The sequence below is a fragment of the Vitis riparia genome, chromosome 16 (genome assembly GCF_004353265.1).
Source record: "Vitis riparia cultivar Riparia Gloire de Montpellier isolate 1030 chromosome 16, EGFV_Vit.rip_1.0, whole genome shotgun sequence".
NCBI lineage: Eukaryota > Viridiplantae > Streptophyta > Magnoliopsida > Vitales > Vitaceae > Vitis > Vitis riparia.
The window spans coordinates 4,930,404-4,948,037 of NC_048446.1; the positions used below are offsets into that span (position 1 = coordinate 4,930,404).

Consider the following 17,634-nt stretch of genomic DNA (forward strand, 5'->3'; position numbering starts at 1 on the left):
ATATTATGTGTTTTCATATACATAATTGACCAGAGTCAACTAAATGAGACCTGTGTCTATCCTGTAGAACCAAAACAGACGTATCTAATGGATCTGGATTAGAACTATGTCCTCCATACTCCATATATGTAACAAAATTGTGAAGATAAATAAACAATACTTATTGTTTTTAAAAAAAAAATTATTTCTAATGGAAAATTTTAAAAAATTTATGGAGTTTTCCCTATATTAAGTATATATCAATTTTATAAATTTAAGTATATCAATTTATTTATGACCAATAAACAAGTCATACTAGTCTAAATTAAAAATAGAGATACAAATACAATTGAGCATTTTGTTAACATTTTTAATAGAAAATTTCAAAATTTTGACAAAGTATCCCTTATAATATGGACATTATTCCAAATACAAATAACCTGATTATGCAAATAACATCAATATTTATAATCAAACCAAAGCCAACAATTGCATAAAGGTAGTATCAAAGTAGCTTACATCACAATATCCAAGAAAATTACATGCATAAATCACATAGTCTAATCAATTCTATTACTGTTTTGACAAGAACGACGATTGTGGCCACTTTGTTTGCATAACCCACATGTAATAGAAGTCTTGTCCTCTCTAACATCCATTTCATTATGCAAACGACTCGATTTAGGTCGTCCACTTGATGCACGTTTCATCGACTCAAAAGGCACAATAATTGGACCATCATAAGGAGGCCACTCATATACATTGAAAATAAGATGGAACAAGGGTGCCCAAGAATTATAGTACGATTGTGTACTGTAGTAGTGTTGAACAAGTGGTCTAAAATCAACTGAACGAAAATGACATGCTGCTAGAATACGGCTACATGGGAATCCATATATGAGTGTTTTACCACATGTGCATGCATACTCCTGTAAGTTGATGCGATATGTTCAACCACGAGTTGAGCTACTCTTAGTACCCTTATTAGTCTTCACATGGAATTGTCCTCAGATGTGATCATATAAAACAATCTCATGAGATCCCGCCTTAACCACATTTGCCTTAATCTTAGCATCGACATATGGAGTGTATTCCTCATTTGAAGCAAGTCGATTAGCACCTTGTTCCCTTCTCACAACAAAGTGACTATTTAGCCGAAAAAATGTCAATTGAACCAAAGCAGTTATGGGTAAGCTACAAGCCTCTTTAAGCACACTATTGAACACCTCCGACATGTTTGTAGTCATGATGCCATACCTTCGACCTCTGTCATGAGAGAGCGCCCATTTCTTAAAAGGGATTGCTTCCAACCATTGTTGTGCAACTGCATTAATCCTCCCAATTGTGTTCATATGTTTATTGAATTTTTCAATCTTGGTTGCTAAGGCTGCTCTGCACATCAGATTTTTCAGTATTTTATCCTTGAATCGAGTCATAAAATTACTGGCAAGATGACGCATACAAACCTTATGATATGCGTATGGCTCAGACCAACCAAGATGAACATCGCTCATTGCAGCCATAATGTATGGATGTCAATCTGATATAACACAAAGTCCCCTCCTATGAGTTACTCTGGTTCTAATACATGTCAAAAACCAGCCCCAACTATCAATATTCTCACCCTCTGTTAGGGCAAAAGCCAATGGGAATAACTGATTATTTCCATCACAACCCATAGCAATCATTAAAGTGCCTTTATACTTGCCATACAAATGTGTACCATCAATACTGAGTACAGGCTGACAATGCTTGAATCCTTCAATAGATGGATGAAATGTCCAAAAAAACTCACTGAAATATCTCTGTATTCTCCATAATACCAGGAAATGTTTTTGAAATAACAACACATCCTAGATTTGCCTGCTCTAAGGCAATGAAAAAATGTGGCAGCTCTGCATATGACTTATAAAAATCACCAAATAAGTTTGTAAGAGCTTTAAGCTTCGCTTTAGATGTCTTTTTGTATGATATTTGGTATCCGAATTTCTCCACAATACTTGCTTGAATAGCAGCCACTGACAATGTGAATTGTGCCTTAATCATTCCTTGGATATGAGCAGCAATCAAGTTGGAATCTAATTGTTGATGGTCCCGATTCAAGCAAGGATTTACACATTTGTGCGGACCATTGTATTTATTGATTGCAAATGAAGTTGTACCTTTTACAACCATAGCACGGAGTTTCCATGGACATTGAGATTGTTTGGCCTTCTTGCATCTTAAGACTAACAACTTTGTAGTTGACTCAACAACGTACTCTTGATGTGCACTAATAGAGTACAACTTCGCAGCATGTTGTAAATCTGCTTTTGAATTAAAAACTTGGCCAACCATGAACTCTCCACCCGAGTTTCCAATATTAGTGTTCTCCCATGGTGTCCAGTCACTTGAAACGGCATTACCAATGTTTTCTACATTTTCAAACTGCAATGATGGTGCCGAGTGATACTGAACAGGGGAAAACTCTATTGGGTCCTCAGGATCTGGGTTATTTGACATATCACAACCTTCCCCATCCACAGAGACATATCTCCCTTATTCACCTTCCATTACTTCGTGAAGAGCTAAGAAAGATGAAACAACATTAACATTATTGTTTTCCTCATCAATAAATTCGAACACCCCATCGCCATCATGTTGAATATCTTCGGCTCTCTCACTCTGATCATCACCTTCTTGGGATTCACATTCTTCTTCATCTTCATCTACTCTACACTCATAAGTCATTGCAATAAGGGCACTACTAGGTCCACAACCATACTCAAATTCCTCAACATTATCATTTTGTCCGAGTAATAATTGTGTGAAGTTACCCAATAATTGCCCTCTCACCCATGGTTGTATTGGCACTTGTTCAATATACAATTCAATTTCGTCCATTCCAAATGTGTTAACCAATTTCAACATTTGAGATAAACTATTATCATCCCATATTGGACAAGGTTGGAACCTATTTTCCCTTTTTAAAGGATACCAACAATTGAGGACTAATTGAAATTATTTTTTGTTCAATGCTAGTTCTCGAGTATATCATAGATAACAAGTGTTCGTAGGTTGAACTAACAGGCACATCCAAAGGCACAATTACAGCTTCATCCCCAATATACTTTACATTTGTTTCTGTCCTCAACATTTTTCCTTTATAAAAGCAAATCACAGGAACAATAGTTTCAGACATGATTTACCTACAAAAAATACAATATCAAATGGTTTAATAATTAATGAAAATAATAGCAAGAGAAATTGCATATAATCTTTTAACATGTGAATACACAAGTATATAATAAAACACTTTCTTACACATTAGGGGGAAAAATATAAATCACTTAATAATAATAAATTTTTTATTTAAATAGCTATCTATGATACAAATATAATCATAGATAAATGTTTTATAGAAGTTTAATTTAAAACTTAGATAGTGGGTTATAAATCAATAAATTTTGAGTTAAACAATTACAATAATCTTAAAATTAAATAAAATATAATCCACCAAATGTTTTTTAATAAAATATCATATATTAAAATAAAATTGAATATTATCAAGTATTAAATAATATATAATTTAATAATTATGTTATTATTCATGAATCACTTGATATTTTATTAAAAATAAAAGTAAAAAAAAATTAAAAACTCAAAATCAAATAAAAGTAAACCACCACAGAAAAATATATTAATAAAATATCAAGTACACAATTATAAAAAAAATCATTTATATATATATAAACATTATTTGAATATTAAAAATGCAAACAAATAAACATTTTATAAATATATTTAATATTAATTTTAAATATAGGGAAAAAAATCATTTATAAATTAATATTAAATTTAATTTTAATTTATAAATCTATTGAATATTAATTTTAATTTTAATAAAATTGATGCCAACATAAAAGTCGATATTTGATTAATGAAAAAATGAAATTAATAAAAAAAAATAGAACAAAATATATTAATGAAAAAAATACTCGGATTTCGAATTCACTATAAATCAATTTCGACATTAAAAAATCAATAAGATCTATAATGTATCAAGTTAGGTTGAAGACCTTAAAATTTCATCTAAACTGATATTTAATTTTACTATAAATTTAAATCCATTAAAATCTCAAATTATGAATCTTAATTCCTTTGATCAATTATTCACAACTAAACTTAATTTATCTTTAACTACCTTCTAATAGATCTTATAATGAAAATACACAAATTTTTGTTTGATCTTTTATACCGACAAATTTTAAGATATGGGGCTTTGACTAAAAAATCTCAACAATGGGTATGAACATTTGGATACAACAAAATAGAAGGAAAAACTATAGAATATTTAATTAAACATCATTAAAAAAAACAAAAATATTTTTAATGAGAACTCTGTTTTTATTTTTATTTTTTTGCTGTTATCTTTATCCTTTGTTTCTTATTCCCAAATATTTTTATAAAAATACACTACCAACAAAATCAAAATTTTAATATAATTATCTTTTAAGGTTAATTTCACTCACATCCCCCCGGGATTTGGCTAAATACATTTTATCCCCATTGATTTGAAATTTCATTAAATAGGAGGAGAGGTGATTGAAAATAATACTTATTTTTTTAATAAGAGATGAGGTGACTGAAAATAACAAATGAGAAAAATAAGGGAGATATTTGATCAAATTTTAAACCAATAAGGATTAAGTGTACTTAACCAAAACTTCTAAGAAAACGAATGAAATTAACCCATATCTTTTAAGAAAGTTGAAAATATAAATAAATTAATTAAAATCAAATGACTTGCTTTAAAGCAAAATAGGAGTATCATATAAGGATCTCATACCAACACTCGTATCATGTCATGTCCATACAAATACAATGGATGAAACTAGAAGATGCAGGTACCAAAGGAGCACCATATGCAACTTGCTTAGCTTGATTAAGACATCTGAACTTTGCATGTCCTTTACTTGGGCTGGGTGTTTTGGCCACATAAGACTAAGAGAGGGCAAAATTAACAGGGCCATGGAGTTCCAAACAAGAACACATCCAAAGGGGTAGCTGAAGTTTGAATAAATAAATAAATAAATAAATAATATATAATTTGAGTATTTAATGCAGCCATGGCACACGAAAGTGAATTTTTTAGGGTGTTGAACCACCTGGAAAGGTCTAGCTCTCTATTAAGGAAGGTTGAATTCAACCCAAATATTCATCAATAGATCCCAACTTAGAGAAAATACAGATCCATTCTTAATTTTATTTTTGGTTATTTAGGATAAATATTCTCCTGTTTTATTTTCAAGTGGTCCGAAATTTACAATAAGATTAAATATCTTTTGTAGGAAGCCTTGCAATACGATTAACTCATCTGTGGGAAGTCCTATAACTACTTAATTTCTGTTCAATTCTTTACGTGGTTACTTTACTTTGAAGCTCATGTTGTTGGATTGAGGTGTCAGGTTCTAAGGACCCGATGCAAGAAGAAGAGTCTTCCAAAATTCAAGCCTTCACAGAAATCTTTTTCATCACTAGGTTCACGAAGATGCCCAATTGTAAGAAATAAGAAATCTCCTAGCTTAAGATAAATCTAACCCTTGAAAAGTGGAGTACTCCTATTTTTTCTATTCCTATAACAAAAATCACCGCTCCTCTCATTCATTTTTAGAGTTTTTTACAGTGGTCCCCTCCATTTTTTGTATCTTTAACAAAAAAAAATTCATGCTGGCCCCCATTCCATATCCGTTTTCTTACCAAAAAACCCTATTTTCTTTCTGATAAGCTCACAATCAAAATATATATATATATATATATATCAAACACATCTTTACCAAATAGAACTCAAACACATCTATAACAATAACAACAACGTGAAAACCAAACGAATTTACAAAAAAAATTAAAATTTACGATAAACTGAAAAACTCATAAATCTTACCTGACCAATGACTTCCAAACTTTGAATTTGAGCCAAGGACGCAACGGAAATGATGAAACCCTAAAGAGACGAAACCCTAAAGGGAAGAAAGGTAATTGGGAAGGAAGAAAGGTAATTGGGAAAATGAATAAACCTAATCGGGAAAGGGGGAAAAGGTAAAGGAAAGTTAAAGCCGTAGTTGGTGACTATGACTTTGACTGTTTTTAAAAATAATTAAAGTCGTAGTCACCAACTACGATTTTAAACTTAAAGTTAAAACTATGATTGGTGACTACGGTTTTGAATGTTTTTAAAAAATAAAACTGTAGTTACCAACTACGGTTTTATGACGTGGCAATCCACGTAACACAGATATATTAAATTGAGCATTATTTTAGAAATGGGGGTACTTTATGGATTTTTTTTTTTTTTTTAAATGTATTCTTTTGGTTCAAAGCTCATAAAAAAGGGCCCATACCTGAATCATGGCTTTGGAATGCTTCATCACAGAGAGAATATAGGAGGTTAAAACGGTAAAAGTAAGAAGGAAGGACCATTAGGGAAAATAAAATAGGGATTTGTGCTTTGAAAATCTAGGTTGCAATAAATGCAACAGAGACACATCATCATTGGGGAAGTGAAAAGACCTCTGGCAGCCATTATAAGTTCATAGGAAAACATGCCCAAAAATGCAACAAAAAGGCAAGAGCAAGATTTATGCGTACTTTCAAAATTTCCTGCCAGTGACAAAAAGGCAATTTCCTATGTGCCCACTCACGTGCAGACAATGGGAAATTGGTGGCATTGTTGGCACCCACTTTCCTGGTCATGAAAGTCTACGCGAAAAATAAGGAGATGAGCCAACTAGTAGCCCTGGGTAAAGCAACGAGGGAATAGGAACTGCCATAAGAGTGGAGTGAGTGGCGCAAGGATAGAATCGAAGTGTGTGGTGTTCCCCTAGGAAAGATGGACTACCCCTGCCCATTACAATAGAACGTGAGCAATAAGGGAAGCAATTCCTGACATGGGAACACCCCCCTAGCAAAGCGGTATAGCAGTCTGCAACACCCAATCATAAAAAAAATAAAAATAAATAAAAAACAAACTAACTAACTAACTTAGGCATCAAAGAAGGTTGCCCAAAGCCACATTCAGACAAACTTTCTTGCAGAACAAAGGAAGGTTGTCGATCAAAAGAAGCAACACTCAAGAACCCAACAGAGATGTCCCTCAAAATACTCTTAACTCAGGCTTTGCAAGAGCAGTTCATGATGAGGAACTCTAGTGAACTAACTTATTGCATCTCTTTGATATAGGTAGTCCAGATGATAGGGTGACAAATGATCCAAACTTAGAGCTCTTTGGTGGAAGAGATGAACCATTGGCATGAATAGAAACCTTTTCTCCACCAAGAACCTGCACCATGCTTTCAAGTTGTTTTGCAAGGAATAAGAAATTCAAAATTGTAGCTAGAGACCAACTTATTTAACCCAACATCAATAAGCATTCCAATGAGTTGGTGCTTATTCCAGTATAAACAATCCTTGCTAATCAATAACAACAGCGAGAAAAGGATCGTGAAACTATTTCTTGAGTATTTGTGTAGAAACATCAATACGCAAAAGCTAGCATTTATAACCAGGATGAGAGTGGCACCACCCAACCACAATTTCCAACCGTCTTGTCTGTTTAATTTTTTTACTGAGCAACATGTCAATGGGATTATCCTCCCCCAATTGACCTCAAACTGAGAATGTGAAATTGGAACCTAAGGGTCAACTTACATTTAGAAGATTTCTTTTTAGGACTTCTCCTATGGTTGCCTTTTGAACTAGAGGCCCATTTTCCACATGGAAGCTTATGTCCTGTGCTTCATTCCCAAATTTGAATTTAAGAAAAATATGAAAGAGTAGCATTTTGTTACCGCCTAAGGCAATGAAATTGTAAAGTCCCTAGAGGAGTTTAGGATCGGAGTTTCCCTATCTGTAACCTTGTTGGATTTTTTTCCAAGAAATGGAGTGAAGGCATTAGCTTACTCTAAGATAGTGTAGATAAGAAAATGTAGATTTTGTGTGCATTCGCGCTTGCCCTTGTTTTGGTCTCTGCTTGTGTTATTATTAGAAAAAGTATATTTTCATATACTTATATAAAAAAAATCATAAAATAGGAACCCTTTAAAAATAATTTAAGTTTCATGCACTCCATGATCAAAATAAGTATCTAGAATGATCAAATATAGTACATATATTATTAAATGGGAGCACCTGAATGATCAAAAGTACTATCTTTATAAAAAAAAAATGCATGAAATGCTAATTATTTTTAGATAATTACTTGAAATTTATATTTTATATTTTATAAACTTGACTTCTTATTTTGTGGTTTTTTCGTATGAATGCATGAAAATACTTTTTTTTTTCATTCATGTTTTGTGGTTTTTTTCATGAGCGTATAAAAACACATTTTTCCCAATAAAAAAAAAAAGGGAATGGATAGAAAGAGAAATACAAAGCGACACCCTCACCAAGTCTAATTACCAAAAATAATTTTCAATTTATAAAACCTAATTAAATTTGAATCCCAAACTTTGACACTATGTTAAATCATGTTTAATTTAATAACTTAAAGGCTATGTTTGTTTCCCTAAAAGTATTATATGTTTTGTTCCATAAAATTTGAGAGAAATAAAATTGAAAGAAAAAGTGGAAAGAAATAAAAAAAATGAAGGAAAATAAAAAATAGATTTAAAATTAATAAATTATTTTTATATGTTTCTGCAAACTCATTTCACTTAATTTCCTTCATTATTTAAAGATTCAATAATTTTAAAATGTATAAATTTCTAACTAATTTTAATTATATTTAATTTTCTTTAAAAAAATTTATAGTAAAACCAAACATAAGAAAATCATTTTCTTTTGCATTTTTTTTTCTTTTCTTGATACTTTCGAGAACCAAACATAACCTTAAGGAAAGAGAAAAAAAATATTAAGAAAAATAATTTTCTCATATTTGGTTTTAACATAGAAAATATAAAAGAAAAAAATAAATTAAATGAGTTTAAAGTAGCATATAAAATAATTTATTGATTTTAAGTCTATTTTTAATTCTCTTTCACTTTTTTTTTTCCTTCTACTTTTTCTCTCTATTTTCTTTCCCTTGCTTTTTTCACCTCACATTTTCTAAGAATCAAACATAACCTAAAACTTTTGGATTTACTAATACTAGGTATATGTGATATGAACATGTCTACATATTGCACATTGCATATACAACGAATTTGCAACTTTTGTAAGGAAGAGGATACCGGATACACATACTCTCCCCTAAAAGGAAAGTAAATTAAACAAAATTAATGTTGTTTTTGGATGGAGAAATTAAGCTGATGATCATCATCATCACATCCACCAGTTAATCATACACCAATCTGTATAATGTGCTTCATTGGAGTGCTAGGTTTGGCGGAGGAAGCAACCATGATGAAGCCCCAATGTAGTTGAGACTGATGTAGGGCTTGGCTCCGTTAAAATCCAGCTTCTTCGTGAATTTAGCTCGTCTCGACATGTTTGCTCCTGGTCCCAAGCAGTTGTATTCTCCAAAGAAAACCATTCTGCCAAGTCATCGTAGCTTCATCACTCATATGTATCAACCTCAAGAATGTGACCTTTTTTTTAATACTTGTCCATCTTACCTTTTATCTAGATGGGTTTGAAATTTAAATAAATAGTTTAAGAATGAGTTTGGGGGTTTTTAAAAAAAAACTAGGATGGGTTCAAGTATTGTCTTATCATATCCCATTCTTATTATACAATTTAATACCTTTTAATAAAATAAATTATATAAATTATAATATTTTAATTATTTATAAAATGTATTTATTTTAATATGATTTTAAATAATTTAAAAAAAAAATTCAAATCAAGTAATGCGATGGAGCAGGTATGGGGATTAGGTATGCACATTACCCCGATCTCATTTAATTCTTATAATAGGATAGGAATGAGAATTATTTTGAATTAACAGATGGGATGGACGAGTAGAACTCTTCCGGAATCCCAATGGTTTAAAGTAGGGAATAGTTTCTAAATAACGAAGTAAAACTGATTAGGAAAGAGTTTGCGAGTAGAACTCTTCCGGAATCCCAATGGTTTAAAGTAGGGAATGGTTTCTAAATAACGAAGTAAAACTGATTAGGAAAGAGTTTGAGCTTACGAGTCGCGATCAGGGTGGAGGTTATTGGACCAGCCAAGAGGGTTCACAACAGAGCTCATGTAGGTGTGGGAAAACACCACCTTGGGTCTATCCATCCATGCCCGCCCTAAGAATGTGGTGCTCCCAGTACCAGATATCGTGCAGTGGACGAATGAGTATCCTGTGTCCTCTGATTCCAAGTTCCTTGCGTGCGCCGTTATCACTGTAAGCATCTCCCCGTCTCCCATGGCATGTACCTCTGTGCTCTGATCCCCCAAGAAAAGAAAGAAAAGAAAAGAAATCTCAATCAGACTTTTATTCTACAAAACTTTTTTTCGGAAACGCTATGAAACCCACCAAAAAAATGGACTTGCCGCTCCCAAATATGAAGTCGACAGTGCCTTCAATGTAGCACTTCTTGAAAAAATGTCTGTTCCTATCATCACATAGGGTGTCCTGAAAACCGATCAGCTTGCTGTTATAAAACGCGGCCTTATCACCTGAAATCCTCAGCGCCACCGCCTGCGCTCCCTTCCGTTTCCCGTCCGGCTTCGGGGACGAGTTCTGAAATTGATTACAACACCGTCATCATAAACTTCACCACATTACTATCTGTCATGACTCATGATCACCATACTAATAGATAATTAGGTCACTCACAATGACAATTATGTTCACCATCATAAAGTAATGAGATTCGACTATCAGGCTGGCGCTGTCCACCGTCCCGTACTTGGCCGCCGTCCCGTCGAATGACAGCATGGGCATGTTGTCGGGTGATCCGTAGAATGTGACGAAGGGCTTAGTCCTATCAATCTTGATTTTTTCTTCATATACTCCGCCTCCAATCCATATAATTACGCGCCGAGTGTTACCCGCCGGAACACTGTTGACGGCATCCGTCACCGTCTTGAAGTCTCCTCCACCACTTTTACTCACCTTGATGATTTTTACGTTGTCCTCCGCCTTCACCAGCTCTGGATCAAGCGTCGCCCTCCGGAGCTTATAGTTCTTGATGGTTCTGCCGAACCATGCAGTTAGTTGAGTTTTATCGTTCGGGATTTGTAAGTCATCGGCGAGTATAATAGGCGGGAGGAGGAGAAGGACGAGCGCAACCACGGCGGTGGCCGGAAAAGTGATTTGGTTTGTTCTGGTAGCCATTCCTTAATTCGATGGTGATCGTTACCATATTTTTTAGATGGTGCAATATATGTACAGTGGAGGTTACCATATTTTGATCTCAGCAAGTTTGATATTTTTAAAATTAGATCGTGATCGTTAAAATTATTTTTTAGATATTTGACGGTTCGGATTTTAAGGCATGATGGATTCAACCCTTTGAAATTTTCTTCAGGTGAAGGGATAGAGCATTTTTTTTTCCCTTAGCATGTGGAGAGTGGACCTGGCACCACAAATTTCTTCATCGTCTTGGAAAATTAATAGCTATTTAATTTCAATTTTTGAATATTTTAAAAATAATTTCAATTTTCTTATAAATTAAAAAAATTTAAAAATAAATAAATTCACATACTTATTTAATAATATTAAACCTTTTGATTTCAAATTTAGTTAATTAGCACTCTTATAAATTTATTTTATTTATCAAATTTATTTTTTAGAAAAATTTTAAATAAAAATAGTTTAAATAGGAGTGTTTAAGGATTTTCTAAAAACTAAATTTTATTTTTAAAAAATAAAATTTATTTATAAAATATATTTATAAAGATACTAAGTCATGAAATTTCAAAATGGATTTGTTTTTTTTTTTCATTTTGTTAATGTTAATGGTTTGTAAGAACATAAAAAATATTAATTTATGTTAAATGGAGATTAAAAAGTGATCTAGGAGAATAAAAAAGAGGAGAAAATAACTCAACGAGTATATATAAATAAAAATAAAATTTTTAAACAAATAAAAGAATAAAAAAACTAATTTTAAAATACATAAATTTTTATCTAATTTTAATTATATTTTATATTCTTCAGTATTTTTCATAATAAAACCAAATATAATAAATAAAATAAAATAAAAAACTATTTTCATTAACATATTTTTTTTTCTTTCCTTATCACTTTCCGAGAACCAAACATAATTTTAGTATTTTCTATCTTTTCTTCTCTTTTTTCCCCTCTTTTTTTCTATAGCATCTAAATATAAAATTATTCTCTTCGACATATTTTTCCCTTTCCCTATTACTTTCTCACAACCAAACATGCCCTTAAGAGGTTCATGGTTTACAAACTTGGATACGTATGGTGGGCTGCACTGCTCAGTAATCTAGAAAAACATCACCTTCTACAGTGAACCCCTTGATGCCACAATCAACTGAAATCGTTCGTTGCAGGACAGCGTACCAGCATACAAGACCAGAATAAACGCTGCAAGCCATGAGAAACCAATCAATGCTTGCATAAGAACAAATAACAGTAAGGAAAGACTGAAAGAAATTTCACATGTTGTTGAGTTCTTTGTCTTTCAAGTTTTAAATGCTGCCTTTTTTTATCACTTCTAAATACTGTTATTTTTCCTTTCTATTTTCTTTTCCTTACATGTCCCTCAAATTCTCGGAAACCAAATGTACCCTTAAAGACAAGGAACTAGGGAAAAGAGTACTTACTTTCCTGAAACAGGTTTTCGTCAATAGCATTAAGCTTCTGGGGTAATATGCCGTCCTATTTCACATCATCCATCCGGACTATCACCTTCATCTAGCCCAGACCTTTGTACAATCTGCTTCTTTTCAAATCTGGCATGTCTGTCCTTGCTTTCCACTTCTTTAAGATGGTTCATCAATTCATGAATGATCCTGTATTCATGGAGGAGCCAGCAATATTTGTTGGAACATGGTAGATGCCAGTCACCCATTTGAAGGCAGCATCAAGTCTCTGTTAGGCATTTCCTCAAGGGACTGCCCAGTTACACACAGCAAAAAAGAAAGAGAAAATTAAACCGGCTTGTACATGTAAATTCATATCATTCACAATGTTTTTTTCCAAATCATAATATATTATAGGAAAAGACAACAACATTTCAACCATGCTCTCTAATATATTTTGGTTTCTGGAAAACAGAAAATTAAATCGATAAAAAGAAAAAAAGATTAGTTTAATTGGCCAAAAGTAAGGGTAAAACTCAATTAGATTGGGTCTGGTTGATGGTTAACTCAAGCTCACACCATACATCGATTTTTTTGTCGAAGCCCAACCCAACCTGAAGTTTCAACTCAAACCGCCCAAACCAAGCCTATTATTCAAAAATGAGCCCTGATCAGGTTAGTAAATATATGTTCGGGTTGGTCGGATTGAAAAGAATTACATAAAGTTAACATCCATTTCAATAAATATTTAGTAATCAGCCTATATTTAATAAAAACCACATTTGTTTAATAAGAAATCTAAAAACTCTACAAATCAGCATGCCAATATGCACATTTATAACATCCATTACTCGGTCAATCCCATGACTACAACCCTATGTTAGAATTAGTAAAACGAACCAAAAGCTCTAATAAAAATAATTCCAACCCACAACCTAAGTCCAATCCAAATTTGTTTCGGTTGACATTTTTTTACCTAAGCCCAACCTAAATTGCAAATTAAGTTGTCTAAGCCCATAAAATTATCAGGTTGGGCAGGGTTGAACTGTCCAAGTTTTAGCCCTAGCCAGAAGAGTGCACCAGTACAAAACAAAATCAAAATGAAACCATTTACATAAGGAAAGAAAAATGAAATATGTTTACCCACATATGCAAAGCTCTTAAGCAGCTCTCAGGCCTCTTGAATGTCTATTTAAATCATTGCCTGTTTCTTCATAGCCTGGGGACTAAACCTCTCATTGTTGTCATCACTGTTAGGGTCCATGGGCTCATTGTACATGTTGAGCCTCAGGTTTCTAGCAATGGACTCACAACCATGTGCTCCTCTTCCTCTTCAACATCATGTCTTTTATGTCCAAGCTTGCCCTTTCTCTCCCTGCTTTCCCACAATACTCCAACCAGAAGCTCTTGGACTGTCTGCCCAGTCAGCAAAAGAAATAACTTCCTGGAAAAGAAAATTGTGGTGTTTAGGAGGTGGAAACAACGTGGTTAAGATGGGACTAGACCATGAGGGTTTGAGCATCAGATGAGCCCAATGCTCAACAAAGATATAAACTAATTTTAATCAGCTTCGAAATAGAAAATAGAAAATAAAAATAGAAGGGATACTGAAAATGATAGCTGGGACTCAACAATGCATCAAGCATACATACCATACATGGAGCATTTAAGAGTATAATCTCCAATGAAGTATTTGGCGAGCTGCAGGCTACAATAAAGTAGAGCATACCACCACAACAGAGGCTTGCTTTCCCATAGCACTAGTTTTTGTCCTTGCTTTTCACCCAACTATTATTTAACCTTTTTCTTGTACAGTTTGTTTAAAATCCTCTGAGCATCAGCCTTCTTTCCTGGTTTTGCAAGGGTAAAACTGATACAAGCAAGGGTATTTTCACATGGTATAAACCCTTTCTCATTCATCTCTTCAAATAATCTTTTTGCTTCAGCCTGGTATGATCGTTTTAATGACTTGTTCAGCTCTGGCTGCTTAGATAGTTTGTACCATCCACAGATTAGAATGTCATAAGTCGAAGAATTAGGTGGGATCCCTCTCACTTGCATCTCTTGCATGAGTTCTTTAGCCTGACTCATCTTTTTCCCTTTGGCAAAACAACTGATAAGCACATTATAGGTTCTAGTTTTGGGAACAAAGCCTTTGGTAATCATTTCACAGTAAAGTTTTACACATTCCTTCATATTTCCAATCTTACCATGGCCAGAAACTAAAATATCATAAGTAGTAGCATTAGGGACCAAGCCCCTTTCCTTCATTTGATTAACTAGTCCAGCCGCCTCTTTAATCAACCGAGCAGCTGAGAGGCCCCCCAAAAGGATATTGTACGTTTCAACATTTGGAGAAACTCCTTCGGTCAACATTTGAGAATGCACGGCAAAAGCTTTCTTCAAATGGCTGCTTATGCAATATCCATGTATAAGGGCATTATAAGTAATAATATCTGCTAAAATGCCTTTTCCCATCATATCTTTGAATACTAAAGTGGCTCTCCTGATCATTCCTAACCTACAAAAGGTACTAATAAGAGTGTTATAAGTTGACAGATCGAGTTTAAGCCCCATCCCTACAAGTTGATCATGCATATGCAAAATCACATCAGCCCTTCTACTCTTTGAAGATGCATCAAGGACAGCTTTGTGAGTAATTGGAGTAGGGTGAAACCCCATAACCAACATATCATTCAACAAATCCATTGTTTTCTCAATCTCGCCAGCTGCGCAAAGCCTTTGCACTAGAATGTTACAAGTGATTGAATTGGGCTTCAACCCATAGCTCTTCATCTCATTCAAGAGTTTTAAAGCATTCCCCAAGTTTTCCTCTTTGCAGTATGCATTGATCATGGTGTTGAATGTAGCAGAGTCTGGAGCCAAACCCAACTGTCTCATTCCAGTATGAAATGATTCTGATTCATACTTTCCAAGCTTAAACAGACCATTTATTAAGACATTATAGGCAACAACATCAAAACCAGAACTTTTCTCTGTCATTTCTTGGGCAATGTTAAAAGCATCCGACTCTTTTCCCGCTTTGAAGAAGCCATCCATCATAGAAGTGTAGTTAACACGATCAGGTAACAAGCCCCTTGACATCATATCCTTAAATAACTCATCAGCTTCCTCCATCCTTCCACTTCTCTTTAAGTTATTCACAAAAGAATCAATTACAAAATTGTTCTCCTCCAATCCTCTTGACTTCATTTCCTTAAATAGATCAAGGGCAATTCCTCGTTGATCCGCTTTGAAATATCCATCTATTAATGTGCCATAAACAAAAACATTTGGCAAAATATTTCTCTGCACCATCTTTCTCATGACATCCATGGCTTCATTAAGCAGCCCCTTCTTGGTGTACCCATCAACTATAGAAGAATAAACAATGACATTTGGAAAAATGTGCTTCTCCTCCATTTCTTGCAACAGTAACTCCCCCTTATTCACATCTCCCAACTTGCAATGCCCATCAATCAAGGCAGAATATGTAACACAATTCGGAACTAGACTCTCCTCCAAAAGCACCTGAAACATATCCTCAGCATTATTGGCCATCCCAGCCTTAAAAAGCCCATCCATCAATGCAGTATACACAACCACATCAAACCCAATTCCCCGAACAACCATTCGACCTTGAAACACAAATGCTTCGGCCACATTCCCCTCCTTAAAGAGCGAATCAATGAGAGTTGCGTATGAAAAATGATTCGGGACCACACCCACCTCTTCCATCTCCCTAAAAACCGATTTCGCCTCCTCGATCTTCCCACTCTTGCAAAGCCCGTTCATAATACAAGTATAAGTAACCACGTCAGGCACCAAACCTTTGACAGTCATTTCATCATACATATAGAGTGCATCTTCAAGACACTGACTCTTACAATAAGCATCAATCAGTGTAGTGTAAGTAATAACGTTAGGTTCCAAATTCACCAACGAAATCTCACCCATGAGTTTCTTGGCAGTGAATAAATCGCCAATTTTGCAGAACCCGTTCATCAGAGTGTTGTATGTCACGATGTCTGGAGCTGGGCCCTCAGTCTTCATTCCCTCCAGAAGCTCCACCGCACGGCTTATCTCTCCATTTCTGCAATACCCATCAATCAAAACGTTGAAATGCTCAACACTGCGGCGAATCTCGGGGTGCTGGTATGTGTTCAAGTGTCTTGTCATCGTTTTGGGCAGGAATTGTTGGAGTATTGGTGCTGGGAAGAGGAATTGGGATGCTTGGGAGGTGGGAAAACGTCGGAAAGTGGAGAGACGGAGTTTTCTGAGGAGCTGGATCCATGGAAATGGTGATGATTGTTGTGTGATTTTCCTCAAGAACAGAAAAATCATTTTGTTTCAGAGCCGCATGTAGAAGGAAGCATCTATCGATATATTTGATTCACTTTGGACCTTTGTCATGTTGGGTCTTTTGGGGTTAGATTGAGCCCACAATGTATGAGGGTTTGATTTCTATTTCTGGGCTAGACTTATATTTAGTGCACGTTCGGAGCATTTTCCGAAACAGTTCTACGTTTAAAACAAAAGTCTTTTGAGAACTTAAAAAGGTTTTCAAATTTATTTTTTATATTTTTAAATATTTTTTATAAATAAGTTTGTATGTGATGCTTTATTTTCAATTATTCTTCGTATTTGTCCTATTATTTCTTAAAATAACTTCAAAAAATAAATGAAAATAATTAAAACAACTAAAATATATTCTTAAAAAATACTTTATATTTTGCTTGAAATGTGTTTTTGAAAATAGTTTTTCAATATTATTTCTAATATTTTGCTTGGAACTTTAAATATTCTTAACCTACTTTCTATGTTTTTAGATATGTTTACAAAAAACTTTTATTTGTAAAACTTCATTTTTAACCATTTTCTATATTTGCATAATTAATTTTAAAAGAGTTATGAGAAAATAAGTGGAAAAAATTAAAAATTATTAAAAATTATTATCTAAAAAAC

General features: G+C 33.7%; 3 protein-coding genes across 4 annotated transcripts; all 3 read right to left on the reverse strand.

The window, feature by feature from the left end:
- Positions 1–1,770: 1,770 nt before the first annotated feature.
- Positions 1,771–2,709, reverse strand: LOC117933171. Its single transcript, XM_034854565.1, has 2 exons — positions 2,526–2,709; positions 1,771–2,465 (listed from the first exon to the last, which is right to left on the reverse strand). The coding sequence occupies exons 1-2, from the start codon at positions 2,707–2,709 to the stop codon at positions 1,771–1,773; spliced, it is 879 nt and encodes a 292-aa protein (XP_034710456.1).
- A 6,571-nt stretch (positions 2,710–9,280) lies between these two features.
- On the reverse strand, positions 9,281–11,238 carry LOC117934170 (putative pectinesterase 63). Its single transcript, XM_034855804.1, has 4 exons — positions 10,733–11,238; positions 10,430–10,636; positions 10,094–10,338; positions 9,281–9,491 (listed from the first exon to the last, which is right to left on the reverse strand). Exons 1-4 carry the CDS (start codon positions 11,231–11,233, stop codon positions 9,323–9,325), a joined length of 1,122 nt encoding a protein of 373 aa, XP_034711695.1. The 5' UTR covers positions 11,234–11,238; the 3' UTR covers positions 9,281–9,322.
- A 1,039-nt stretch (positions 11,239–12,277) lies between these two features.
- LOC117932993 (pentatricopeptide repeat-containing protein At5g14770, mitochondrial-like) lies at positions 12,278–17,120 on the reverse strand. Of its 2 annotated transcripts, none has more exons than XM_034854339.1 (4): positions 14,322–17,120; positions 13,817–14,113; positions 12,691–12,981; positions 12,278–12,451 (listed from the first exon to the last, which is right to left on the reverse strand). In XM_034854339.1, the coding sequence occupies exon 1, from the start codon at positions 17,011–17,013 to the stop codon at positions 14,461–14,463; it is 2,553 nt and encodes an 850-aa protein (XP_034710230.1). In that variant the 5' UTR covers positions 17,014–17,120; the 3' UTR covers positions 12,278–12,451; positions 12,691–12,981; positions 13,817–14,113; positions 14,322–14,460. The 2 variants fall into 2 exon arrangements, with proteins under 2 accessions (XP_034710230.1, XP_034710231.1); XM_034854340.1 differs by having other exon boundaries at positions 13,813–14,113.
- Positions 17,121–17,634: the final 514 nt, after the last annotated feature.